The sequence below is a fragment of the Natator depressus genome, chromosome 6 (assembly GCF_965152275.1).
Source record: "Natator depressus isolate rNatDep1 chromosome 6, rNatDep2.hap1, whole genome shotgun sequence".
Taxonomy (NCBI): domain Eukaryota; kingdom Metazoa; phylum Chordata; order Testudines; family Cheloniidae; genus Natator; species Natator depressus.
Window position 1 is genome coordinate 8838644 of NC_134239.1, and position 27713 is coordinate 8866356.

General features: G+C 44.4%; 1 protein-coding gene across 2 annotated transcripts in view; it reads right to left on the minus strand.

The window, feature by feature from the left end:
* Nucleotides 1–777: 777 nt before the first annotated feature.
* LOC141988531 (uncharacterized) overlaps nt 778–27713 on the minus strand; it is a 28943-nt gene continuing 2007 nt past the window's right edge. The window contains exons 2-8 of one of the 2 annotated variants that reach the window (XM_074954325.1): nt 19706–19798; nt 14621–14763; nt 9698–9841; nt 8498–8589; nt 7815–7941; nt 7289–7402; nt 778–6936 (exon numbers count right to left, since the gene is read on the minus strand). In XM_074954325.1, the coding sequence (XP_074810426.1) occupies nt 4541–6936; nt 7289–7402; nt 7815–7941; nt 8498–8589; nt 9698–9800 (2832 nt within the window). In that variant the 5' untranslated portion in view covers nt 9801–9841; nt 14621–14763; nt 19706–19798 and the 3' untranslated portion in view covers nt 778–4540. Of the gene's footprint in view, nt 6937–7288; nt 7403–7814; nt 7942–8497; nt 8590–9697; nt 10343–14620; nt 14764–19705; nt 19799–27713 lie in introns of those variants that run through there. The other variant, XM_074954326.1, reaches the window with a different exon arrangement.

Consider the following 27713-nt stretch of genomic DNA (forward strand, 5'->3'; position numbering starts at 1 on the left):
GACTGCAAAATGAAGCAAAACAAATTTGAATTAGGAATAAATTCCCAAGTTTTAAAGGTGAGGGTGATTAACCACTGGAACAAACTTGCGAGGGAAGTGGTGGATCTCTGTCTCTTGATGTCTTCAGATCAAGGCTGGATGCCTTTCTAGGTGTTCTTTAGGCAAACATAAGTTATTGGCAAAAAGAACAGGAGGACTTGTGGCACCTTAGAGACGAACAAATTTATTTGAGCATGAGCTTTTGTGAGCTACAGCTCACTTCATCGGATGAATCCATCATGCATCCGATGAAGTGAGCTGTAGCTCACGAAAGCTTATGCTCAAATAAATTTGTTTGTCTCTAAGGTGCCCCAAGTCCTCCTGTTCTTTTTGCGGATACAGACTAACACGGCTGCTACTCTGAAGTAAGTTATTGGGTAGCTGGGTGAAATGTAGTAGCCTGTGATATACAGGAGATCAGATTAGATTATCTCATATATAGATAGATAACCCTATGGAACTCATTTCCACTAGACAGCATTGAGACTTGGACCTCATGGAATTTTGAAAAAGGGTCAGATAGAAACATAGATAATGAGAACCTCCAGAGTTACCCTAGCTGAACTAATATTTAATGTATATATGAGGAATCTGTTTCAGGGCACAAACCAACAACTGGTTGACAGGATTAGGCAGAAACTTTTGCTAGGGACAGATTTTGCCATAATTGTCCACTGCGGGGTTTCCTGCATGATCCAACCAAGCGTGTAGTGCTGGCCGCTGTCAGACACAGGACTAGCTGAACAATTGGTCTGCTCTGATGTGGCTATTGGGACTGAACAACGTCATGGCAGTTGAAGAAAGAAGAAAGAGTTGATTTTGCAGACAGGTAAAAGAAGAGGGGCTCAGATCCCAGACTCTTCCCAGTGAGAGGGAGTGAGCAGGCAGCTGAACAAAAACGGATCCCCTTAGAAATTCTTCAGGAACCAGGGATTTACTCCCACAACCTTCCAGAGAAAAAGCAACGTGTTCCCTAGTACTAGGAGCCATGTGGGTGTTTTTGTTGTGAGTTACAATGTCACAACAGTCCCCAGCACCACCAAAGAAATACACAAACTCACTATTTCATAATAAGCACACCCACTTTCACTGGGGCACTCATGTTTAATTAATAGCACCCAGAGTTAATAGTGTAAAGTAGTGCTACTTTTGTTAAATCAGTCTATTGAGAAATTTTAAAAAAGGCATCTCTTCATTGATCTGTAATCCCTTCCCCTTAATGCCTCACACATCTGGGACACTGTCCTTCGTCCTCATGAAATCCAGTCACTTTGAGGCCCCATTCCCATTACAGCTAGAAATGTGATCTTGTAAGTGGTTTGAGGCGGTTGCTGGTTAAGTTTGTCATCAGCTAATGAGACCTCAGAGAACTCAGCTCAATCACTTTATTAACACTAAAAGAGCATAATACAGAAAGGTCAGACATTACCAGTATAGAGAACAGTCTTCCAGTGACTGTAGTTTACATATTTCTTGTGTTGATAATCAACCAATAACTTATCAATAATTAATAAATGAATAGCTAATAATGGATAGGGATTTTAAGTGTGATTATATGTTTAATGAATAGCCTTCTCCTAAATTTAGATTTGGTTAACAAGTCAGCTTTGAATGAATTTATTAAACAGTCAAGACAGCACATACAGAGAGGCATGCAATTACCTACAACTGTGGAAGGCCTTCTCTATAGCTTCAGATAGTCTGGATCCTGTCTGCCAATGGTCTTACTTTCTTATGATTTCTTGTGGTAGTTATACCCTGGTAACTCTTCTTGTCAACTGTCTAAATGGGCCATCTTGATTATCACTGCAAAAGGTTTTTTCTCCTGCTGATAATAGCTCATCTTAATTAGCCTCTTACTCCACCTTTTCATGTTTTCTGTATGTGTATATATACAGTTTTCTCTGTGTGTATGTGTGTGTATATATATATATATACACACATATATGTATATCTTCTTACTATATGTTCCATTCTATGCATCTGATGAAGTGGGCTGTAGTCCACGAAAGCTTATGCTCAAATAAATTTGTTAGTCTCTAAGGTGCCACAAGTACTCCTGTTCTTTTTGCGGATACAGACTAACACGGCTGCTACTTTGAAACTCTTCTTAGTTCAACATTCCAACCCTTATTTATTGCCTCCTTTTGGTGTATAGTTCTCCATATCTTAGGCGTTGTCTACACTACGGGGTATCAATGTGCGATTGATCCTCCAGGGATTGATTTAGTGGGTCTAGTGAAAACCCGCTAAATTGACCGCTGATTGCTTTCTCGTCGACTCTGGTACTCCACCGGTACAAGAAGCATAAGGTAAGCCGATGGGAGAGTTTCTCCCATTAACCCCAGCACGGTGTAGACACCACAATAAATTAACTGAAGGCACGTCGACTCCAGCTACATTATTCACATAGCTTGAGTTGCGTAACTTTGGTCAACTTAGCCCCATAGTGTAGACCTGCCCTTAAGGCTCTTTCCTCAGTTCCCTCTTCCTTGTAATTTTCCAAGTGTTTCAACACCAAGTAGTTAATCATTGTTTATGGCCTTTTTTGGACATTTTTATTCATTAAATATGTTGCGGTTAGTACATTGCAAAAATATATCTTCTATAAAATATGTCATCAGTTACTGCATTGTAAAATTCCATTCCTTGCTAGATAGCTTTATGTTAACTGCAAAGCATCATGGGAATCTTGTCCTAAGGCAAGCCGTAAAAATCTTTTCTGACCTATCTTTAAGTGTCAACATCTGTGTCTGTTCCAATTTGTTTATACCATCACATATACCCCAGTTGTTTACAACCTAGTTACTTCCTTGTTTTGTTCATACCACTCGCATGTCCCTTACACAGCAAAACATTTAGGAGTTGCAATTAATAGTTAAAACATCAGTCTTAGTACCTCTCCATTACTTGTTTCACCAACAAGCATTGCAATCTGTCACACATATCCTTTATACATTTTGCATAGCTGCAAAGCCTTAGGGGCCTTCAGTTCATAAGCTAACAAATCACACTCAGGCTTAACCAGCTGTAAGTTAAACGGAGCATTTTCTGTTTTCCAGTTCATACCCAGCACTCTGCCCAACTGTGTTTTTAGGAGTAAACTGTGAAACATTTTGGGCAGCAATTCCATGCAGGATGAGCAGCAGGTCCCTATACCAAAGATTATGCGTATTTTTTCAGACACCGTCAGTGGACTCTGGTATGCACAGCTCAGGGAGGAAGTAGGACTTGCATTACCAGTTACACTGGCACAATTAAGGGTACCTGCCACACAGGAAAAATCACAGTGTGCCTAACCCCTTACAAAAGCCATGGAATAGACTGAACTGCTGGGGATGGAAGATCCAGGTGAAGATGCACTCGTAACGCCCCATGTTGACACACTTATTCACAGGAAGTTATGCCACTATAACCATACTGGCAAAATTATACCAGTAAAACTTCCGGAGTAGATAAATCCTGAGACATTTAAAAAACACAGTTGCCTCAGTACCAAATACAGAGGTAAAATAACCTCTCTGTTCCTACGCGAGATTCCCCTGTTTATTTCGGAATTGCATGAGCTCTTTTGGAGACAGTATCGTACTAGGAGTTCATATTCAGCTGATTATCCACCATACCCCAAATCTTTTTCAGAGTCCCACGTTTCCAGGATCAAATCCCACATCCTTTAAGTATGGCCTATGTTCTTCATTCATACATGTATATATTTACGTTTAGCCACATTAAAATGCATATAGTTTTCTTTTGCCCAGTTTGCAAAGTGATCCAGTTCACTGTGAATCAATGACCTGTCCTCTTCATTATTTACCACTCCTCCAATTTATGTGTCATCTGCAAACTTTATCAGTGATCATTTTATGTTTTTTTCCAGGTCATTGATAAAAATGTTTCAAAGCAGAGGATCAAGAACCGATCTCTGCAGGACCCCACTAGAAACACACCCACTCAATAGGGATTTCCTGTTTACAGTTACATTTTGACACATCTCAGTTCGCCAGGTTTTAATCCATTTATAGAGTGCCATGTTAAAATACCCGTGTCTTCACAATGTGCGGAGGATGCCATTTTGTTCTGTAGTGTGTTCAGGGGCCGGATGGAATCGTCCCACTGGCACAGCCAGTCAGGAAGTCATATTCAGCGCTCACAAGGGAATGCAATCCATAGATGGCATGCCGCTGGTCAACTTGCAAAATTCAATTCCACTCCCCTGAAATTCCCACTAACCATCCCCAAAACCCGTTGAAAGATCAGTTCCTCTCTTCACCAGCTTTGTCCCCCTCCCACATCTTACTCCCATAATCATAAACAAGGCAATACTACCAACCCATCCTCTTTAAACCTTGTATTTTAGAATAAGTATGAAAGGAGAAGTGTTTCACCAGAATCTATTACAACTGTAGATCTATTTAATCTGAAGCTACATTTGCTGTATGGTATCAGAGGGGTAGCCGTGTTAGTCTGGATCTGTAAAAACAGCAGAGAGTCCTGTGGCACCTTATAGACTAACAGAAGTATTGGAGCATAAGCTTTCGTCCATTAGACTATAAGGTGCCACAGGACTCTTTGCCGCATTTGCTATATGGGGTTTCTTTTTCAAGTGGAGTTTTGCCAAGTGTTTAACAAGATTTGATCGGTCATTGAAGCTTTTCCCACATTCACTACATTTGTGAGGTCTCTCTCCCCGATGCACTGACTGATGCGTGGTAAGGTGGGACTTTTGAAGAAAGATTTTCCCACATTCAGTACATTTGTGAGGCCTCTCTCCCTGGTGTATTAACTGATGCTGGGAAAGGGCGAACTTCTGACGAAAGCTTTTCTCACACTGCGTGCATTTATAGGGCCGCTCCCCGGTGTGGATCCTCATGTGTTTAGTCAGGGTTGATTTCCGCCCAAAGCCTTGCCCGCATTCAGTGCATTTATAAGGTTTGTCCCCTGTGTGGGTTCTACAGTGACTGGTAAAGTGTCCTCGCAGCCTGAAGCTTTTGTCGCAGTCAGGACACTGATAGGGTCTTTCCTCCCTGTGGATTCTCTGATGCATGGTAAGGTATGAGTACTCACTGAAGTTTTTCCCACAGTCAGTGCAGCTATAGTTTTTCTCCTCTTTGTGGGTCCTTTCATGTCTGCTGAGTATTGACCTGTACACAAAGCTCTTTCCACAGTCAGCACATACATAGGGTCTCTCTCCTGTATGGTTTTTCTGATGCCTTCGAAGGTGAGCATGCTGGTGGTAGCTTTTCCCACATTCAGCACAGCTGTAACGTTTCTCTTCCAGGTGGATTTTCTGATGCACAGAAAGGGCTGAGTTGCTACTAAAGCTTTTCTCATTGTCACCATTTGTGTTTGTTTGTGCTCCAGTATGGGTCTCCTGGTGCGTGATGGTGCTTTTCAATTTCTTGGAATCTCCTTCACATTGATTAGATATATTGCCTCTTTTGCCTGCAGGGTGTCTCTGCTTCCTTCGTGCCATGCCCTGATTTCCACAGCCTTCTCCCTGCTCAAGACCTCGGGGTCTCCCTGAGAATGTCCTCTGTGGTTCTGCTCCGGGAGGCCCTTCCCACTGGAGATTCTTAGCTTCATCTTCACTCATGATCCCATCATTAAACCCTCTAGGTTCCTCTTCTTTGTGGATTCTCTGATGCTGAATAAGTCTCTCTCTCAGGACAAATTGCTGGCCACAGTATGGACACTTATAGGGTCTCTCCACCCTGTGGACTATGTAAAGATGATATACAAGGATTGTTTTCTCTCTGAATCTTTTCCCACACTGAGTACATTTATAAGGTTGTTCCATTCTGTGACTCATGGAGTGATCTTTGAGCACTGAACTCCGACTGAAGCTTTTCCCACATTCTTTACATTTATAAGGTCTCTCTCCTTTGTGAGTTCTCAGATGTATCTGAAGGTATTTTTCTTGAGTGAAGCTTTTCCTACACTCACTACACTTGTAAGCACTCTTTTCTGCACCAGTTTGATGATGCTTAATAAGGAGAGAGCAGTTATTGAAACTTTCCCCAAGTTCAGTGCCTGTATTTGGTCTCTTCTCCATGCAGTCTCTATGCTGTGTGCTGGCGTCTTTGGATTTCCTTAAGCCTGTTTTGCTGCAAGTGGATTTACTTTGTCTCCAATCTGGAGGGTCTCCATGCTGCTCTCTCACCTTGCCCCTACTCTCACGGGCATCTCCCCACTCAGGGCACTGGGGTCTCCCCGACAACATCATGTCTGGCTTTGCTCTCCCAGACCCCTTCTTCTGGGGATTCTTGTCCCTGTTCTCACTCACGATCCCATCGTTGAACCCTCTAGATGCCTCTTCGTTGTGGATTCTCTGATGCTGAATAAATCTCTCTCTCAGGATAAAGAGCTGGCTGCAGTCTGGACATTTATGGGGTCTCTCCGACTTGTGGACTGTGTAACGGTGAAGAACAAGGCTTGTCTTGTGTCTAAAGCTTTTCTTACATTTGTTACATTTATAGGGTCTCTCCCCTCTGTGAATTTTCAGATGTATCTGAAGGTATTCTTGTCGAGTGAAGCTTTTGCCATATTCACTACACCTGACAGCACTCTTCTCTACACTAGTTTCCTGACAATGTTGAAAAAGGAGCGAGCTGTTACTGACTCTTTCCCCCAGTTCATTGATGGTATTTGCGGTCAACCCAATATGCGTTACCGGGTGGGCGTTGGTGTCTGTGGATTTCCTCAAACCTCGTTTGCTGTGAGTAGATTTACTCCTGCCTGGAGAGTCTCCTCTCTGCCGCCCCACTCTGTCCTGACTCTTGCTGATATCTGCCCCACCAGGGCCCTGCGGCCTTCCTGAGAACACCCTGTGCAGCTTCACTCCCACAGCGCCTTCCTGCTGGGGACTCTCCTCCTTGTTTTCACTTGCCGTCCCGGTACCTGTTGAGAGAGAGAATCCAGACGGGATTCACTCCATGCGTTGGAGACAGAGGGGGCGGCAAAGGGATTTATCATTGATAACTGAACCTGATAGACAGGAAGTATATTCCACCAAGTGGCAGAGGAGGGGCAAGTTCTGCCTCAAAGTCCCATCGGAGCCCTAAGAAAAAGGCTGAGGGAGGAAAAGGCTTCTGCCAGGAGTCAGGCAGAACGATTGGGAGCCAGGAGGACAGGGCACAACAGTGAGTCAGATGAGATGGGACAGAACAGGGGGAGGACTCAGTGGGCTTGCTGGGACCCCAGCTTTCCCCAGTCCCAGATTGTTTCTCAGTTAGTGTCACTCATTCCTCACCTGTCGTAGTGCCTCTTGGGATTTCCCTTTCCTCAGAGCCCTGGATATCTGGGATCCACAACTCTTCCCCTCGCTCCATCTGGGACAGCACATCTGGTTTAGCGATCGTAAATCCTGCTCATTGGAAAGAGGTACATGCATCACAACGTGTTAAGTTGGGGGAGGGATAGCTCAGTGGTTTGAGCATTGGCCTGCTAAACCCAGGGTTGTGAGTTCAATCCTTGAGGGGGCCATTTGGGGCAAAAATTGGGGATTGGTCCTGCTTTGAGCAGGGGGTTGGACTAGATGACCTCCTGAGGTCCTTTCCAACCCTGATATTCTATGATTCTAAGTATTCGTCGATCACTTAACTACAAAGAACATTCCAAGATTTTCTTTGCTGAAGGGGAAAGACATAATCCATATAGTTTATAAAAGATTCGTGTATCACATTTTAGCAAGCAGGCTGTATGGTGGGAAATGGGCTGTGTTGCTTATAAAAGATTTAGGCCATGTCTACACTACGGGGACGATAGCAACTCCTCACCTAACGAGATGAGAGTCTTGTAATTCTCCTGCATGACATCTCTGTAGAGTTCCTTCTGCTTTTCATCTAAAAGAGCCCATTCATCTTCAGAGAAGTACACGGCCACCTCCTCAAACGTCACTGGCATCTGAAATGACATGGGTCTTCCACTCAGCACCTGCCTGGTCTGGCCACAATCCCACCATTCAGGCACAAGCTGAGCAGCAAAGGGCAGAGCCATCACCATCAACGCAGCATTGGAGGAGGGGAAGGAATCCCATTTCCCACTATCTCATCCTCCTCCACACAGCAAGAGATGCCAGACTCAGCCTACCCATCCCCACAGAGCTCTTAGTCCCAATCCAGGCCACTCAAGCAAGCACCTGGAGCCACAAGGGAGCCCCACTCAGCACATGCTGTTCCCGTGATAGTTTCACCACTCAGTCGTGGGATGTACTGCCAGGAGCTAATCCTGAGCAACTGGAGGGGCATGAAGTGAGCTATCCAGGATGTTGGAAAAGCTCCACATGCACAAGGCACCTCCCAAAGAAAGGGGTGTGATTATTTTATTGATGGGGAAGAAAAAGTTGGAAAGACCATTGAGCGATGGAAGAGCCAGGAGGAGGTGAGAGCAACGAGCGAGGACAGACGAGGAAGCAGCATGGCCCAGCAGGAGGAACAGCGCGGACCGTTTCACAACTCACCATAAAGCTGAACCTATGGAGCGAGGCCACCATATCCTGGTCTCCTTCATTCCCCTTATCGTAAGGAACAATCAAATAGGTCGCAGGAAGATCTAAAGGATGACAAAGATACCGTGAGAGCAGTGGTTCTTAACCTTTACTGCAGCTTGCACCCCTTTGGTTCTCAAAATATGTTCTCGCTTATCAAAAATCGTTGAAGTAGGTCAGTTCTTTAAACCTAGATATATCATAACTATAGAATGAAAGAGAGAATTATATATTTATTTTAATTTCGCAGTAATTTCGTCGTTCCATTTGCGTTTCTTTGACATGGCAAGGGTTACTGAAATGAAAAAATATATATAAAGATAGGGGGACCGATACACTTTTAAATGCATATTAAATAGATGTAAAATAGTTTTATGTTATTACTCACCACAAATAATAGTACAGTAGGCACACAAAAATAGGCAAGGTACTTCCCAGAGATGCTGGAGTTTTGCTGTGGAAGTAAACTGTAACCAATGCGCTAACAGTTAGCAGCTAACTGAATTCAAACAAAGCCACCGCGCTGCCACATCGTCGTCTGTGTATGCATCAAGAAATACCCCGCAGCTGCCAGTACACTGTGTTTTGCAACGAGATAATTTCACTACAATTAGCTTAAAAACTTGAAAATAATTTTTTTGTTTGTATATTACAGTCATCGTTAAAAAATGTATAATGTTACTAAATACATAGGTTTCATGAAACAAAGTAGTTGTACTTATGTGCCTGTGCTTAATTTGTGTTTTCAATGATTTACCTTCTAAAAAAATCTGGCATGTCTCACACCCCCAGAAAGGGCATCTCGCCCCCCAGGGGGTGCGTGCACCCCAGGTTAAGAAACACTGCGTAAGAGGGACCCACACAGACACATACGCTCCTGGACCTCACGACTCTACTAGGAACAGGGATTCACTCAGCCTCCACATGCCACTAGACAAGCAAATGCTGTTCCGATTATTTCAAACAGGCTACCTTGGGGACTCCCCTCCATGCTCCGATGAAGTGAGCTGTAGCTCACGAAAGCTTATGCTCAAATAAATTTGTTAGTCTCTAAGGTGCCACAAGTACTCCTTTTCTTTTTGCGAATACAGACTAACACGGCTGCTATTCTGAAACCTCCATGCTGTGATATCCATACTCCGCAACATCACCGCATCTCCACACATAACTTACTACCTAGTTGCTGTGAATACTGCAGCTTCTCTCTGAGGTCACAGCTCAGTTGTGGTCCTGGATGGTGGAAGCTCTGAGACCTTGAGCTAGACAGCAGCTCCATCGTCTCAGAAATCCTTCTCTTCCGATCACACAAGCTGAGACCTGGGAAACATATACGTTGTTAGCTCTGTGTGAGGGACAAAGGTATCATCTGAGGGGCAGTGACAAGTGCCTCTCAGATTCTTTACTAAACAGAGTTATTGAAAGCCGATGGGCCTGCCACAAACATGAAAGGGGCTCTGTGTCTCCCCACATTTCCATCTTCCAGTTTTCACCAATATCAGTTGGGTTCTGCCCATTGATGACTACAAGAGATCCCTCCGTTTTGTATTTCTTCCTTGTAGCCTTCTGCCCAAACCAAGCCTTCTTCCTTCCTGTGCTGCTTTTTTCTTCCTAGTGAACCCTTTCCACACTCAGGTGATCTTACCTCAATGCTGCCTTTTATTGGACTGGTCATGGCACCTAGGAATATCAGATCACAATTGCACTCCTGCAGGTAGTTGGCTCTTTTTATGCTTTTTAATTAAGATTATTATTATTTATTGGTATTACCCTAGAGCCCAGGAGTCCTAGTCATGGGCCAGAATTCCATTGTATTGGGTGCTGTACAAAGAGAGAGAAAAATGACATTTGATTCCTGAAAGAGCTTCCCTTGTAACACAATCTCTCTACATTTGAGGAGCATCACTCAAAGGGGTATCCAATTTTCTCAAGAGTATGAATTAACAGAATTTTATTTAATTAAAATCTTTTTGTTTGAACCTCGACCAGATCCAGATTTAATTGTTCCTCTTTCAAGACCCTTTTTGGCCCAAACAAAGTTTTATACCCGTGCTCTACATTTTCCAGTGTACTTGTCTTTGGTAGTGAGAGATTAGCTCTAGTTTGATTTAATTGAGTGCTTTTCCCATAAAGGGGCTCCAGTCAACATCATATCGGAACTGTTAGGTTACCTTTGGCCTCTGTGTCAGACAAAGCCTTGTCATAAGAAGATGCTGAACTCTGGAGTAACATTAAAATACCCAGAAAACCATCTGTTCTATGTTTCTTGTTAAATGAGAAAGCCAGTCTGATGTATGTCAGTATGATTTACCTGTGTCCAGCTTCATGTTTCAAGATGTATTTGTCATATTCAGATCAAAAAAGTTTTGACCCTCAAAACTGAAGACACACTTTGTTTTACATTTCACATTGATCATCTGGACAAGGGTGCCTGTTTGCTAAGCCATCTCTTACTTAGCGGGTAGTAATTTCCAAACTATGCTAGTATAATCAAGGTATGGACTAAATCTTTACAAATTCCCTTGGTGCTTTTGTCTGAAGACATTGGCCAGCAATCTTTAATTACCGACGCCGGCATAAGTTTTAGTGGAGACCAGGCCTTAGTTCCTCTTTTAGAGTACAATCAACTCTTGGCTGCACACCCAGAAATGTAGCTGGTGCTCTTGCTTTTTCACTGTTTCTTTTGCTGGACGCACACACAAGTCCATGGGGCCGGATGCACTGCATCCGAGGGTGCTAAAGGAGTTAGTGGATGTGATTGCAGAGCCATTGGCCATTATCTTTGAAAACTCATGGCGACCTGGGGAGGTCCCGGATGACTGGAAAAAGGCTAATGTAGTGCCCATCTTTAAAAAAGGGAAGGAGGATCTGGGGAACTATAGGCCAGTCAGCCTCACCTCAGTCCCTGGAAAAATCATGGAGCAGGTCCTCAAGGAATCAATTCTGAAGCACTTAGAGGAGAGGAAAGTGATCAGGAACAATCAGCATGGATTCACCAAGGGCAAGTCATGCCTGACTAATCTAATTGCCTTCTATGACAAGATAACTGGCTCTGTGGATGAGGGGAAAGCAGTAGACGTGTTATTCCTTGACTTTAGCAAAGCTTTTGATACGGTCTCCCACAGTATTCTTGCCAGCAAGTTAAAGAAGTATGGGCTGGATGAATGGACTATAAGGTGGATAGAAAGCTGGCTAGATAGTCGGGCTCAATGGGTAGTGATCAATGGCTCCAGGTCTAGTTGGCAGCTGGTATCAAGTGGAGTGCCCCAAGGGTCAGTCCTGGGGCCGGTTTTGTTCAATATCTTCATTAATGATTTGGGGGATGGTGTGGATTGCACCCTCAGCAAGTTTGCAGATGACACTAAACTGGGAGGATTGGTAGATACGCTGGAGGGTAGGGATAGGATACAGAGGGATCTAGACAAATTAGAGGATTGGGCCAAAAGAAAGCTGATGAGGTTCAACAAGGACAAGTGCAGAGTCCTGCACTTAGGACGGAAGAATCCCATGCACCGCTACAGACTAGGGACCGAATGGCTAGGCAGCATTTCTGCAGAAAAGGACCTAGGGGTTACAGTGGACAAGAAGCTGGATATGAGTCAACAGTGTGCCCTTGTTGCCAAGAAGACCAATGGCATTTTGGGATGTATATGTAGGGGCATTGCCAGCAGATCGAGGGACGTGATTGTTCCCCTCTATTCGACATTGGTGAGGCCTCATCTGGAGTACTGTGTCCAGTTTTGGGCCCCACACTACAAGAAGGATGTGGAAAAATTGGAAAGTGTCCAGCGGAGGGCAACAAAAATGATTAGGGGACTGGAACATATGACTTATGAGGAGAAGCTGAGGGAACTGGGATTGTTTAGTCTGCAGAAGAGAAGAATGAGGCGGGATTTGATAGTTGCTTTCAACTACCTGAAAGGGGGTTCCAAAGAGGATGGATCTAGACTGTTCTCAGTGGTAGCAGATGACAAAACAAGGAGTAATGGTCTCAAGTTGCAGTGGGGGAGGTTTAGGTTGGATAGTAGGGAAAACTATTTCACTAGGAGGGTGGTGAAGCACAGAAATGCGTTACCTAGGGAGGTGGTGGAATCTCCTCCCTTTGAGGTTTTTAAGGTCAGGCTTGACAAAGCCCTGGCTGGGCTGATTTAGTTGGGGATTTTGTTTTGAGCAGGGGGTTGGACTAGATGACCTCCTGATGACCCTTCTAACCCTGATATTCTATGATTCTATTTTTACCTTAAATTAAACTTTATGGAAGCAATAACATAAAGGGATAGTTCCAATAAGTAACCCCAGAACATTTAACTCCAAAACTCCTTGTTGAATCTAATTAATACTCCAATTTATGGACGTTAGACTGACTTTGCATTCACAATTGGAATTGCAAGGTTATACATACCAAATATAAAACTACGTAAGCATAACATAGGATCTTTTAATTTCTCACTTGCATTTCATAGAATTATAGAAATGTAAGGCGGCAAGGGGCCTCAAAGGGTCATCCAGTCCAATCTCCTGGGCTAAGACAGGACCAAGTAAACCTTCTAGACCATTGGTTCCCAAACTTTCCGGCATCACACCCCCTTTTTAATTTTCGAGAAACCCTCACGCCCCCAACCTCTCCTTTTAACAAATGCAATTCGTAATTTAAACCCCCTGCTCCTTGTCCCCTGACTGCTCCCTCCCGGAACCCCACCCCCTATCCAACCCCCACTGCTCCCTGTCCCCTGACCGTCCCCCTGCCGAACCTCTGCCCCATCCAACCGCCCCCTGCTCCCTGTCCCATGACTGCCCACTGGGACCCCCTGCCCCTTATCCAACCCCTCCCTGCTCCCTTACCAGGCCGCTCAGAGCAGCAGGAGCTCACAGCCACACCGCCACCTTGCCTGGCAGGAGCGGCAGGCCAGAGCGCTGGCAGCGCAGCGCACTGAGGCTGCGGGGGATGGGGGACGAAGGGGGACAGCAGGGGAGGGGCCAGGGGCTAGCCTCCCCGTCCGGGAGCTCAGGGGCTGGGCAGGACAGTCCAGTGGGCCAGATGTGGCCTGCAGGCCATAGTTTGCCCACCTCTGGATTAGCTTGTGGTTCCTGAAGTATTGCAACTGGGGCTCCACGCCGACCTATTTTAGGGCCTCCCTGAGAATATGCCTTGGCGAGGGGTAGTAACAGAATATTTTTGATGTATTTATTTTTTTAGAATTCCCCTGATTGGGCTTCTTTTGGGGTTAATTTATTAGCTCCCCCATTTTTTGTAGCATAGGGTTTTAATTTTTAGTGAGCTTTTATTGTTTTTACTTTAATTGGCATCCTGGCACAGCGACTGTTACTGCTAATCAGCGGATGTATTTTACCAGCGATGCATACCTAATCGGTGAGCCATTAGGAGATGTGAACCCATTTGTTTTTCAACATGGTAGAAACTTTGTGAGAGAATTGCATACCCATACGGAGTTTGAAAACAGACAGATACTTTGGTATGTGGTGACGGAGAACTGCACACAGTACTCCAACACACAAGCCACCGCTGCTAATTTAGCATATTGAGCCAAATGTGGAATGCATGAATATGCCTTCTTCCAAGGCTCTTTTTTCTCCTCAGGAGGAACTGCATAGATTTTAAGTCCGGTATAAGGTTTGCCTTGATGGTAAATAACTAGTTTTCTGGATTAATGGTTGGAAAAGGGTTTTTTTTCCTTTCCCCTTAGATTCAACTGCTTAAGATCGGGACACACATGTGGCTCCCCTTGGTACAGTAGGGCAGTTGGTAACAAAGATGGTGTCCTAACAGGTTTTACTGCAATAGTTTTTGCAGCACCAATGCCCAGTGGGCTAGGCGAGCATTTGAGACTTGCCCATCTTATACCCTATTGGACAGTAAAAACTGAAGGGGAGTGTGCAATGAGTGTAATATGATTGGGCTGAGGCCAATTAAAAAATAAAAGTGTTGTATGGCCTAACTGGTGGCCAATAGGTACTTTTACAATTGTTATACTTAAGTTTAATTGATGACATTAAACATGAGGCGTAGGCCACAGGTCTGATTTTTTCATGCCTCTCTTGTGAAACCACAGCCGCTAATGTATTAATGCTTACCACTACCTTTAGATGATAGAATATCTTAGGATTTGAAGTGATCAACACCAGAGCCTTGACAATGGCCTGTTTTAGCTGGGATACTGCTTCCGTGTGTTTTTCAGTTCATTTTCATTGGATACTTTTCTTTAACAGTTGGTACAAGGGACCTGCAATGGAAGCAAAATTGAGAATGAAATTCTTGTGGTACCCAGTTAAACACAAAAAGGATTTTAAAGCCGTTCGGTCCTGTGGTAAAGGCAATGTTTGAATTGCACTTACTTTTTGTTACGCCAGGGTTTTACCCCATTTTGTCAGGGTCAAGCCCAAGAAAGAGACACGGTTTGCCATTAGCTGTGCCTTGGCCAGATTGCTTTTTAGTCCTGCTTCCTTTAGGATCTGCAGGAGCTTGTCAAGCCTTTTCAGATGCTCCTTCTTGGTTTGTGTTGCTAAACAAAGGTCATTTACGTATTGAAACAGAACAGTTGGTTTAGATAATTGCAACAGTACCTGCCTCATTTGCGCATAGAATAAAGCTGGAGAATTTTTATATCCCTGGGGTAAACGTGTTTAGGAATATTGGACCCCCTGGAAACTAAATGCAAAACGGTACTGTGAAATGCGGGCCAATGGTAATGTCCAAAAGCTGTTACTGATGTCAAGGACAGTAAACCACACAGCCTCTGGATCAAAGGACTCAATTATATCTGGCATTTTGACCACTGTAGGGGCACAAGTGACCTGATTTAGGTGTCTGTAATTAATTGTGAGACGCCAAGAACCATCTGGTTTCTTCACAGGCCAAATAGGGGAATTGCCAGTGGAAGTACATCTACATAGTATTCCCTGTGTCAGCAAAGACTTGATAGTCTTTTCTAAGTATGGGTTTGTCTAGTCTGGTCTGGGCTGATACATCTTCTCCTTTTACAACAATAGTGACTGCCATACATCCACAATCATGTTTGTGTTTAGCAAAGGCATCCGCATGCTTGCGAAGTAAAGCCTGTAACTCAGGTTGGTTTGCATGATTAGCCACTATTTTGTTTAAATCATACCCCTCCACTGGAGACACCATGCCAGTGGCTTCTGAGACTCAATCTCCAACTCCGTTCCTAAAGGTACTGTATCAGCCTGAACTAAACGCTCTCACCCTACTTTTAGTAATTGGCCCTGCAGGTTTCTCTATCTTCATCAGTTTCACCATGCCAATAGGGATAGGAACTGATTCTTTGTCGTCCTCTAACACATTTTCTATCTTTTCCAACTCTTCGATTCTTTTCAACAGCCGACCTTGGTCTGATTTGTAGCCGTCCAGCGATTTTAAGCTGGCATTCACTTGCTCCTGCCAACAACGTGCTTCTTCTCCTGCTTCCTGTATTTGGTACCTGCACCGTTTTAACGTTTTTTTTATCTCCTGCTTCTTTTGGAAAGTACTGACTGCTTCTCTGACGCTACATGTAGCCGATTTGTTAAATCCTGAATAACCTTTCCTCCCTCATCCAAAGTTTGCTGGACTTTTCTGAGTAACTCTAAATTTTTATTCAATTTCTTTCCCAGCAAACTACAAGCCACGAGCAGACATTCAACAGCTATTCCCTTCACCAGTTTAGCCTTTCTTTTTTTTTTTACTCTGTTTCTACATTAAACACCTCACTTACAAAACCCCATGGGTTACAATGTTTAGAGATCATTTAGCTATTTCTCAGTTGTACTAAACCTCCTCCATGTTCCTGAATGTATTTTCTGGCAAATTTTTTAAAGCCGGACTGCGGGTAACTCCAACAGACTCTACTCTTGACCTTGCTCCACTCATCTTAACACGTAACGTAGAACTTATTTCAATTCTAAAACTTCACTACTGATGAGCCTATGTAATAAACTATATAATGAACACTCTGCTGTTCTTTACTTTGAAACTGAAGGCGTCTCTTCACAGAAACAACAGGAAACAACACCCTAAACTGTTTTTTACACTTAGTTCAATAAGTCCCAAGTAAATGATAGAGGGGTGGGGGTGTGTTCTCCTTTCTTCCCTCCATGGCTTGTAGCTGTTCAAGAGGTCTCTTTCCCTCTGTCAGGACCTGCCAAACAGCTGGGGGAAACTGAGGCAGACAGATCAGAGGTGCAGCCCAGGAGAGTTGAGGGGACTGAAATAAGGTAACTCGAAACATACAAGTTCTGAGTTACTGCAGCCTCTTGGCAGCAATTAATATATAGATTTATTAACTCCCCTGCCACCACTAGTGTGGGTCATCGGGCCTGATGCTACTGCTAATATCTTATTGGTGCCATTCATTATAACTTCAACCTTCAACAAAGCCCCTTAAATGCATGTATCACTTTAAATAATAACACTATTACTCTTTATCTTGCAAGATTAAATTCAAAACCTCTAAGCTAAAACTCTAAGTCTAACTACAGTACATAACAGGAAATTCTGGGATCGCTGCCAAGAAGCAGTCACAGAAAATCAGGTTCCTGTGTTCTTAAGAGTGAGTGAGTAAAACACACAATCTTGCTCTCTAATTCTAACTCTTCACTTATGCTTCAGGTGAGATTTCCAGGGGTCTAAAGATGCCTGGAATCCCTGAAAATTCCTGTCACGCACTCCTTGAGTGTCCTACCTGGCTCGCCAGTCTGTTGCTTGATTTAGGAGGTTAATAATACTAATTTGGATAGTACGGGTTTTAGGCTCAGCAATTTGTTTGATTAGAAGATAATAAGGTTCTTGTCCCAAATTAGTATCCACAGAATTTACAAAGGACCCTAGGGGTATGATAGGAAGCTTACACTGAGACAGATATAGCCTTAAAGACTTTTTATTAAGATAAATGAAGTAGTAATTAAATGGTAAAATAGAGTTACAAAGTTACAATTGTATTACTGCTATTCAAAAGATACACATGGTATTATGGTATTATATGCTACAAAGCTTTGGTTAATATATTCACACCCTTCCTTGATAACCCAGTGGTGAGAGACACAGGATCAGCCTCGCGTTTGGCGGTTCAGGTTCGAGTGAGAGGCACAAAGCTTAGAAGAAGCTAGAGCTAAGAGCTATCGAAGCTAACTTAGAGTTTACTTAACTAACTTAAACTTAAAATTAAAAGCTAATACAGAAAATTAAGAACAAAAGCTTAGGGAAACCAAGCTCAGCCTAGTCCCCTTGGAACTTAGAAAGTTCTAAGAAAAACAAGTACAGCCTCTCTAGCAAGGCCCTCTTTTGTAGGGCGCAGGTGTCTGAACCCTCCTTCTATGCTCAAACTTTATTTCCCACCCACAAAAATGTTAGGGTACACTTACTCCATGGGCTAGTATGTTTGTGTGTATTGATGACATGTACGTACATATTAATGACATTAGATCATATACACACATGTTATTTTTATTCTCCCGGTTATTTCAGTTCTTTCCTTGTGGTGTACCTGTTAAATTTGAGGGTACAGACTTGGAAACCCCCTATGCCATTCTACCATTATCTATCTATCTAGGTGAAAGGTCTCAGACATAGATATGCTAACTTTGCCTTAGCTCAACATACAGGATATGGCCTGTAGGTCCCTTGCATTACAGCCAAACTTACTTTAAGTATTTGGTTTATTGTAATAGGTTTATAGATTTATATTAAACTATAAAAAAAGATTATATGTATATGTATGCAAGCAAGCAGGTTAATCCTATAGGCTACACCCTCCTCCTCATTTAAAGCTGCACATTTACATAAACCATGAAAATATCATACACAAGTGGTTAAAATTGCTGACTTGCAATCCCCTTGAGGGATTTTAGCCCAATATTTTTCCTCCTCTTAAAAAGAAGTAGTCAGCTAACATTCTTTAGAACCACTGTTGCATCCATGAGCCATTTGTAACACTCAAAGGTAGTAAAATACACTGGCATTTTAGTCTATGATAGACCTTGCCCACCAACATTTCACAGCCACTGAGGCAATTTAGCCCCTCCAAGAGATCTAAGCTGAATCACTAGAACTGTGCTGATTCACATACACAAAAACAAACACCGACAAATTGTGTTGTTTTTCCAATCACAAAAAACTTGGGGGCTGCAACAACCATTTCCGATGCTTTAAAACTCAAAGTATAGTCAATGCAGTAGCCGCCCTGAATTAAGCTGGCATTCAGTTAAAAAAGAGTTACTCATGATGTTGTCTGAGCAGAAGTTTGCTTTAGCAGCTTAACCTTTACCAATTTAAAACACTTTATTTTATCACTTTTGTATTTTGCTTAAAAATGCCTTTACGTTGAAGGTTCAAAGTTATTACCAGTTACAGAAACTACAAACCTTAAAATACACAAAAGAAAAAGAGAAACAAAGCATTTGTAAGAAGATTTTAAAAATAGCAATAACTCTCAAACAAAATTGTTAAATGCTCTGATTTTTCAAATAAGAACATTAGCAGATGACTTTGCATGCTTAGCCCAATCAAACAAGCTAAAACACACTTGGACAACAATTGCTAGTTTGCCAGAATTTTCAGCTACTGAATACATAGCTTAACCTTAACCAATTTTGGTCCAGTGATTTCTGATCCCACACTCCTCTAGTTTACCAGACACAATCATAACACAATCCTAGAGTTATAGGATTTACAAATCTTATTTGATTAGATGCTTTCAAAATCACAGTTAAACCTTTCAGAGGTTAACAAAGCTAAGAACTTGCAACTCACTTCTTTTTTAGCTAAAACAAACTTAAAACTGTGGCTGGATGGAAAAACTTCCCCCATTGATTTCTGATTCCACATTCCTCTTGTTTACCAGGCATGATCTTGACACAGACTTTTGAGTTAGATTAGTAAGCCTGTTTGTTGGGAGTAACCCAATCTGTCTGTCTCCCTTTTGAACCATTTCCCATTGGCATTTGTTATAGGTGACTGGAACATTTTATAAAATTTTAGCAGTTTTCCCACAGTCCTGTACTGCCCCAGTTATTACAACAGGTGGACCTGTAATGTAGTATTTATTACCACAGTGCCTCAGAGGTTTACTCATGGACCACAACCCCATTCTGCTAGGCACAGCAGTGTGAAATGCAAGTTTGGATGTAAATATCACTAGGCAGAATGGCGACTAAAAGGAAATTAGTACATACAGTTTTCTTTGTCTAGCCATGGACTCCAGTGGTTCCTCTTGCCATTGCTGAGTCCCTGAGTTGATTGGGTTTCTTCCTGGTGCTTTCTAGAGACTGGAGAACAGAAAGATTCTAATAGGGTAAAATACTTCTGTAACTCAGGAAACACCTTTCAAATCCAGTCGGTTTTCAACCAATTGCACCAAAGAAATTATTTCTTCAGAGGCTTTCACGGGGAACTCTGAGCTTAAAGCAAACTCTATTGCTCTGTGTCTGCAGCTGCAGGGAAGAACTTCCCACTTCACTCACATCAGAGTCCTGAGCTCCTCCTCCTTTTTCAGCAAAAAATGATTATCAAAGGAGAAGAGTTCTTTATAGCTCTTTCCATTTTCAACCAGTCAGACTGAAGAAATTATTCTGCGGAGTCCTCACCAGGAAGCTTTAACCTTAAAGCAAACTCTACCACTCTGGGTCTGCTTGTTACAACAGGAACATGCTGGAGTAAGGAACTTCCCCTTTTTTCTCCCCCACTCAATGTCCTGAGTTACTTCTCCTTTTTCAGTAATAAGCAATAAGATATGGATATTCCAGCTTTCCCTTTTCAAAGTATATAGTTGGCTAGTGTAGAAGGGACTGACAGTGAGAGACAGAGAAAATCCTTTTTTTGTTCATGGGGGTTAAAGATTTGCCTTATTAGCTACTGCTTTGTAACTTTGTCATTTCTACAGTGTTATATTTTCTATTTTTACATGCCTTATCACTTTCTTAAAGTGTCCAGTTTGAGGTGCCAGACTTTAAGACAAATTGGAGAGGAGAGCAAAGAAAAAAAAATTCCTCATAAAATAGGCTTTCTGAAAGAATAAAAAAATCTGAAATGTTTGGTCTTGAGAAAGGGAGACTGAGGGGGGACCTGATAACAATCTTCAAATATGTGAAGGACTCCTTTAAAGAGGATGCTGATCAATTGTTCTCCATGACCACTGAAAGCAGGAGAAGAAACAATTGGCTTAATCTGCAACAAGGGAGATTTAAGTTTGATATTAAGAAAAACTTTCTAACTATAAGGATAGTTAAGGCCCAGAACAGGTTACCTACACAAGTTGTGGAATCCCCATCATAGGAGGTTTATAAGAACAGGCTGCAAAACACCGGTCAGGGATAGTCTAGGTTTACCTAGTCCTGCCTCAGCATGGGAGATGGACTAGATAACCTCGAGGTCCTTTCCAGCACTACATTTCTATGAGTGAATGATCTGAGAACTAAGCGGCCATCTCCAAGCTAGGCTCAGAAGCCTTTTGACTCATTGGCTCAAACATAGACTCAACTGCTTCTATTGGCCAAGCTCATTGCACACACATCCCTCCATTCCCTTCCCCAAGCTTCCTTTGTGCCACCATCCCATCTCACTCTATTTCAGGGACTCCCTACAAACCCTCCCCAACCCTTCCCCCATATCAGGGGCCCAGTGTGCCACCTCACTTCCCCCTCAGCCACATGCCAGGGGATCTGTGTGCCTCCATTCCCCATACCAGGGTCCTCCATTGTCCCAGGCTCTGTGTGCCTTCCATGCCTTACAATTCTGCCCCACCATTCTTTCTTTTCCTTTGCCGTTAAAGGTCTGGTTGGTGGTGCAGCAGGAGCCCGAGTCTAAGGGAGGCTCACTACCTGCCCTGGCTCTGCGCTACTCCCAGAAGCGGACATCAGGTCCCTGCAGCCCCTAGACGCATGGGCAGCCAGGGAGGCTACATACGCTGCCCCCGCCCTGAGTACCGGCTCCGCAGCTCCCAATGGCCAGGAAGAGCGACCAATGGGAGCTGTGGAGGGCAGCACCTGTGGGTGCGAAGGCAGAGTGCACTGCGCAGAACCGCCTGACCACCCATGCACCTAGGGCCTGCAGGGACCTGGCAGCCACTTCCTCAGAGCCACGATAAGCGCCACTGGTACCCCCCCACACACACACACCTGCACCCCAATCCCCTGGCCCAGCCCGGAGCCCCCTCCTACAGCCAAACCCCTCATTCCCAGCCAGAGCCCCCAATCCCCTCTCCCACCCCCAGCCGGAGCCCTCATTTTCCCCACACCCCAGCCCGAAGTTCCCTCCTGCACCCCAAACCCCTCATCCCCAGCCCAACCCCAGAGCCGACAGAGATTTCTTGCCCTGCAGGGGTAGCCTGTGAACTTTGAACAGATAAACTTTGCACAGATAAACGACCCAACGAAAACCCCAAGTATTTGGGGAGCTGAAAATAGAGTTTAAGGGGAAATTCTGACCACAGGTACATGAGTCAACCACAGAAATGTCCTGGCGACGAACTGATGTAGATAACAGGTACATGAGATACATGTAAGGCCAGCTTGCTTGCTTGCCTATATATCTTCTTATGGGTTTGGTTATTTGTTTTACTATAATAGGTTTATATTAGAGAATATTTTGGTTGTAACACAAGGGACCTGCAGGCCACATCCTGTACGTAGACCTAAGGCAAAGTTAGCATACATATGTTTGGGACCTTTCACCTAGATAGATGGTGATGAGCTAAAGCATAAGGTCCACATATGGCTGCGACCTTTCATATAGAGGATGGCTTAAAGCATGTTGGCATACAGGCTTTCCTAAGTTCATACCATTTTAAACTCAACAGGTACACCACAACTTGGAAAGAACTGAAATAACCAGTTAGAACAGAAATAACAAATGTGATACCTAACCACAAAAGGGCTATGGTAACAAATTTACATATGTAATAATAATTTGAGATCATTGATATACTAACCTATAGGAAAAAAAGACTCCAACATTAGTAAGGCGAGGAAATACAAATAAGGAAAAGGGGGAAAATCCCCTACTGAATATTCATCAAACATAGCGGCATCAGCACAACATATTATAAAAGTGGCACCCAGCCTAGGGGCAGTAGGAGAGAGAGATGTAGTCCTTGGGAGGTGCCAGAGTGATGGCCACTGGTGATGAGGGGGAAGGTGATGGCGATGATGAAGATGATGGCTAACATTTCAGGTTGTTCTACAGGAGATGGTGTGAGTAAATGGACGTGCAGATGTATATTCTGTAGTGTATCTATCTTACTAAGTTGGGATGCTTGTGACTGTGCTAAATGTATTAATAAACTATATTTGTAAATATAAGAGTTCTTACAGTGTGTGTTGCAACTGTGCACATCAGGGCTATTGTAAGTAAAAACCTGAATGGAGGTGTAGTTTTTTCTTTATTGAACTCTGCATTGTAGAGAATTGCATAGAATTTCTATAATAAACAAATATTTAATGTACATGAAACACTGAACATGAAATTTAATGCACATGAAACACCAACTAGGCAGAAAATCAACCATTGTTCCTTATATATTGTTCCCTCCATTGTCATTGTTACTAGGCATGTAAATAGCGTGTAAAAAAAGTAACCATGTAACCTATTAAAATTCTATCGGTTAAATGTTTAACCAGGGAACTAGGGGTGCACGGGGTGCTGCAGCACCTCCATGTTTTATGTGGGGCTCCGCTGCTGCCCCAGGGCTCTGCTGCCACCCACGCCCAGCATCCCAGTGCACCTGGGGTCCCAGCTGCTAGCCCCCTGGGCGCACGGGGCAGCAGCTGGGAACCTGGGGCGCACGGGGCAGCAGCGGAGATTAATCGTTAACGGAAACCGATAAGCATCAAGCTTATTGGTTAACCAGTTAAACTTTTACATCCCTAACTGTTACACATATTGATCCAGTTTTCAAAACAAAATTTGTACTTCTCTACTTTGGCACAAACACATAAGCACAGCGCCCCCGATATTATTCCAGAGACATTTTCTCAGGCCTTTTCCTCACTGCTAAAACCAAGTGCCTTGGCCTTGGTGTGTTTTTACCTCAGAATAGCTCCCGCACCTTAAGTTACCCTGAAATTAAAAAAATAAATAAATCACTTTTAACAGTGAAGAAAAGGCCTAAGCACTAAATTCACAACGGGACTTAGGTGTTGTGACGCTGAGCATTGCATTGCCTATCTTTTTGGTGCCTAAAAAGTCACAGGAACACCTCTGTGATTCACAAAGCTTGAGTAAGAGACTTATGCTCCCTATACAATGAACAGGGAGAGAGAGGCACCACAGAGTGGGATCCATAAAAGCCAGGATGCTAGATGGGGAGCCACCTAAACTTGCTGATGGGAGACACTCACCAGAGGGGTGTGTACTAAGCCCCACTCCTCAGACACTGTTCATCCCCAAGTCCCCGCTGCAAGTAGGTACCTAGTGATCCATGAACGGGAACCCTTCTCCTGGAGCCAGGTAGCCTAGAAGCCCAATCTGTTTCTTGTGAGAATGAGCTGGGTAGGTGCTTAACTGCACGCAAAACAGCCAGAGGAGTAGGTAATGCCCACCTTGTAACTTTTAACCCAGGGGTTAAAGCACTGACATGAGATCTGGGAGACCCCTGTTCAAATATTTTCTCCCTTTCTGCCTGAGGAAGAAATTGATGCTGGGTCTTCCACATCCCAAGAGACACAACATCACAATGTTTTAAGTGAGCTGCAAATATTTTTGTTGCCACCTATTGAATTGTAACCTCACACCTTTGCAAATATCGCAATCTGGTCTCATTAATATTAGTATCATAATATATAAAAGGTGTAAGAGGCAAAGCTATGTTTGTAAGTTATATTTTCCTGAGAACACATAATAAAAGAAAAGGTTTATATCATGTGTGGTTAGCAAGCAGGGAGAGGTGAGATCAAAGGGGAATCTTTACAGTTAGAGCACCAAAAATATGGATCAACTGGTTAATTCTAATTGGACAAGAGAGCCATCACTTCATATGCATTGCTCATAGAGTGGATCACTGTACAGCTAGGCCAAAACCTTCTGTGTGCACAGCAGGATCTACCAGTGTAAGAGTGGGGGCGGAGGGGGATGATCCTGCTGTTGTAGAAGCCAGGAAAGTTCCCTACACTACCCTGGTGGAATCAGACAGCAAAAGGATCTGAGTCCCCGCTCCCATTCCCTTTACATGGAGACCTGCCTGACCTCAAGGACTCCCCTTCCACTCCTCTGTGCAGACTCCTTGTAACCCCGACAAGGCTGGACCCAGGATTCCTGGGGGAGCTTAACCCGCAGTCTTGTTGTGCTCCCTTAGGACAGGCACTGGGGTGTCCCCACTCTGAGGTTCTCTCTCCACACCAGCTACTTCCCTGACCAACTGATCACTACATTAAGTTCAAACCAAATACAATTTATTAAACAGCAACTGTGAGAAAAATAAGGGAAAAAATAGAAAAGGTTGAAGGAACAAAGGACCCCACCATATGAGCATGGGGAACACCATAAACAGCCATAAACGTTCACAGTCTGTTTCTCACACATCCCAGGCCTCCTTCTCAGGCCTTTGCTGCACTGTGGTGATACCACAGGTCAGATACCTGCTCCGGTGGTGGCCACACGCCCTCAGGCTATAGGTGGCAAGACCCTTCTCCCCATATTGGCCCTCCCATAGGGTTCACGTTAGGGTTGCCAACTTTATAATTGCACAAAACTGAACACCCTTGCCCCACCCCGTGCCCTTTCTCTGAGGCCCCACCCCCCTCCCTCCGTCGCTCGCTCTCCCCCACCCTCACTCACTTTCACTGGGCTGGGGCACGGGTTTGGGATGCGGGAGGGGGTGAGGGCTCCAGCTGGGGGTGCAGGCTCCAGGATGGGGCCAGAAATCAGGGGCTCAGGGTGCAGGAGGGGCTCCAGCACAGGAGGGGGTGCGGGCTCTGGGAGGTGGCTCAGGGCTGGGGTGCAGGCTCCAGGAGGGAGTTTGGATGCGGACTCAGGGCTGGGGCAGGGGTTGGGGTGTGGGAGGGGGTGCGGGCTGTAAGAGGGAATCAGGGTGCAGGAGGGGGTTCCGACTTGGGGCAGGGGGTTCGGGGTGTGGTCTCTGGCCAAATGGCATTTAGCTCAGGCGGCTCCCAGTTGGCCGTGCAGAGGGCTAAGGCAGGCTCCCAGGAAGCAGCTGCCATATCTGGACCCTAGGCAGACTGGCGGAGGTGCAGCCAAGCAGCTCCGCGTGGTGCGCGCTGCCCGTGCCTGCAGGCACCGCCCTGCAGCTCCCAGCCAATGGGACCTGCAGAGGCGGCACTCGGGACAGGGGTGGCTCGCCCCGATCACACCTGCGCCTAAGGGCTGCAGGGACATGCCAGCCGCTACCGAGAACTGCGCAGAGCTAGGGCAGGCAGGGAGCCTGCCTTAGCCCTGCTGCACCGCTGACTGGACTTTTAACGGTCCGGTGAGCAGTGCTGAATGGAGCCGCCAGGGCCCCTTTTTGACCGGCCGATCTGGTCGAAAACCGGACGCCTGGCAACCCTAGTTCCCGTGCCCTCTCCAGTCTGGCAACGTCTCCCTGCACTGGGCCCTCTGCCCGGATTCCCCCCTCACTCTCCCCAGCTGCTCACCTCATTTGGCTGCGGTGTTACTTGTGGTACAGCCAGCATCTGCTATCCTGACTCTGGCCCCACAGCTCCCTGCTGTAGCTCAGCCCTGGCTCACCACGGGCACAACTGGTCTGTGCTGCTTCAGACCCCTAGCTCTGGCTCCTCTGCCTCCAGTTCAACTTGGCTCCTCTGGCTTAGTGCTGCTGCAGTGCCTCCAGCCCAGCTCAGGCTGCTGCTCTCCTTAGCTCTGCCCTGATCTGGCTCGGGCAGCTCCAGCTCACATAGAGGACGGGCCCCCAAGTTCCTGACTCCCTCACTGGCTTGCCTGCCCTGTTAATCGGACTGACCTGCAGCACTGCCCCCTCCCCATTGGCCCTGGGGACTGTCAGTCTCAGGATCCGGAGTTCTCATCAGCCCCCCCTCCTTTTTTATATTGGGAGAGGGCCAACCAAAAAACCCACTAATTTTCAGTAAGATGCCAAAAGCCCCATTATACATGACATGATGAGGCCTTCATTCTCCTGCTCATGAAAGATGTCCTGACCAGTGCAGGGCAGAGAGAAGGAAAGAGATCACCTCAAAATTTAACCTTTAACCTTATATTTCAATTTATTGAAATTTTCTTGGGTCAAAATTGATACCTGTGAAATATTGAAAATGCTTTTCTACAGGGGACAACAATCAGAAGAGCTAAATGAGTGCTCCACTGCTTCTCCCCTTCTCTTTGGACTTAGAAAATCAAATGTGGATGGCACCTGGACTATACAAAACTTTAAAAATGTTGAAAACAAGTAAAAGCCCTGATGATTAATAGTTTTTAGGGGAAACACTCCTACAATCTTCTATGATGGCCCTGTCAGTGCAAAACTAAGGCCAATTCTGAAAGAGAGCATTCACACAGAGGTGTAAGGCATTGTAACTTATGTTCACTAATGTCACACCATGTAGACTAGCCTTTAATAACTTAAAGGGAAGGAAATAAGTGAAATTAAGGGAGGAAAAGTCTCTATTAATGCTTTAGTTTAAAATGTTTTAACTGTTTTTTCCTGATACCCACATAACTGGGGGGCTGCAGGCATTCAGACGCAAATACATCTGATGGCAAAGGAGCAGTGTTAGCCATATAATCAGTATCAGGGTTGTCAAGTTCTGAATAATAATGGTTCATTTAACATCTGTGTCCTAGGTGCTAAGAAAAGGGATGTTTTTAATCACAGGGTAACAAACATGCATTACCTATCCCACTGTAAAAACACAAAAAGAAAAGGATTACTTGTGGCACCTTAGAGACGAACCAATTTATTTGAGCATAAGCTTTCATGAGCTACAGCTCACTTCATCGGATGCATCCGATGAAATGAGCTGTAGCTCACGAAAGCTTATGCTCAAATAAATTGGTTAGCCTCTAAGGTGCCACAAATACTCCTTTTCTTTTTGCGAATACAGACTAACACGGCTGCTACTCTGAAACCTGTAAAAACACAGTGGACCCAAAGCACTTTTAGTTTCACCAAAAGACAAGCTAGGTGATATCACCACCATGTCCCCACCCAACCAATGCAAAGAAGTAACAGTATATTCATTGTTTAAAAAAATCCTTGACTTTGGCAGTAAAGAA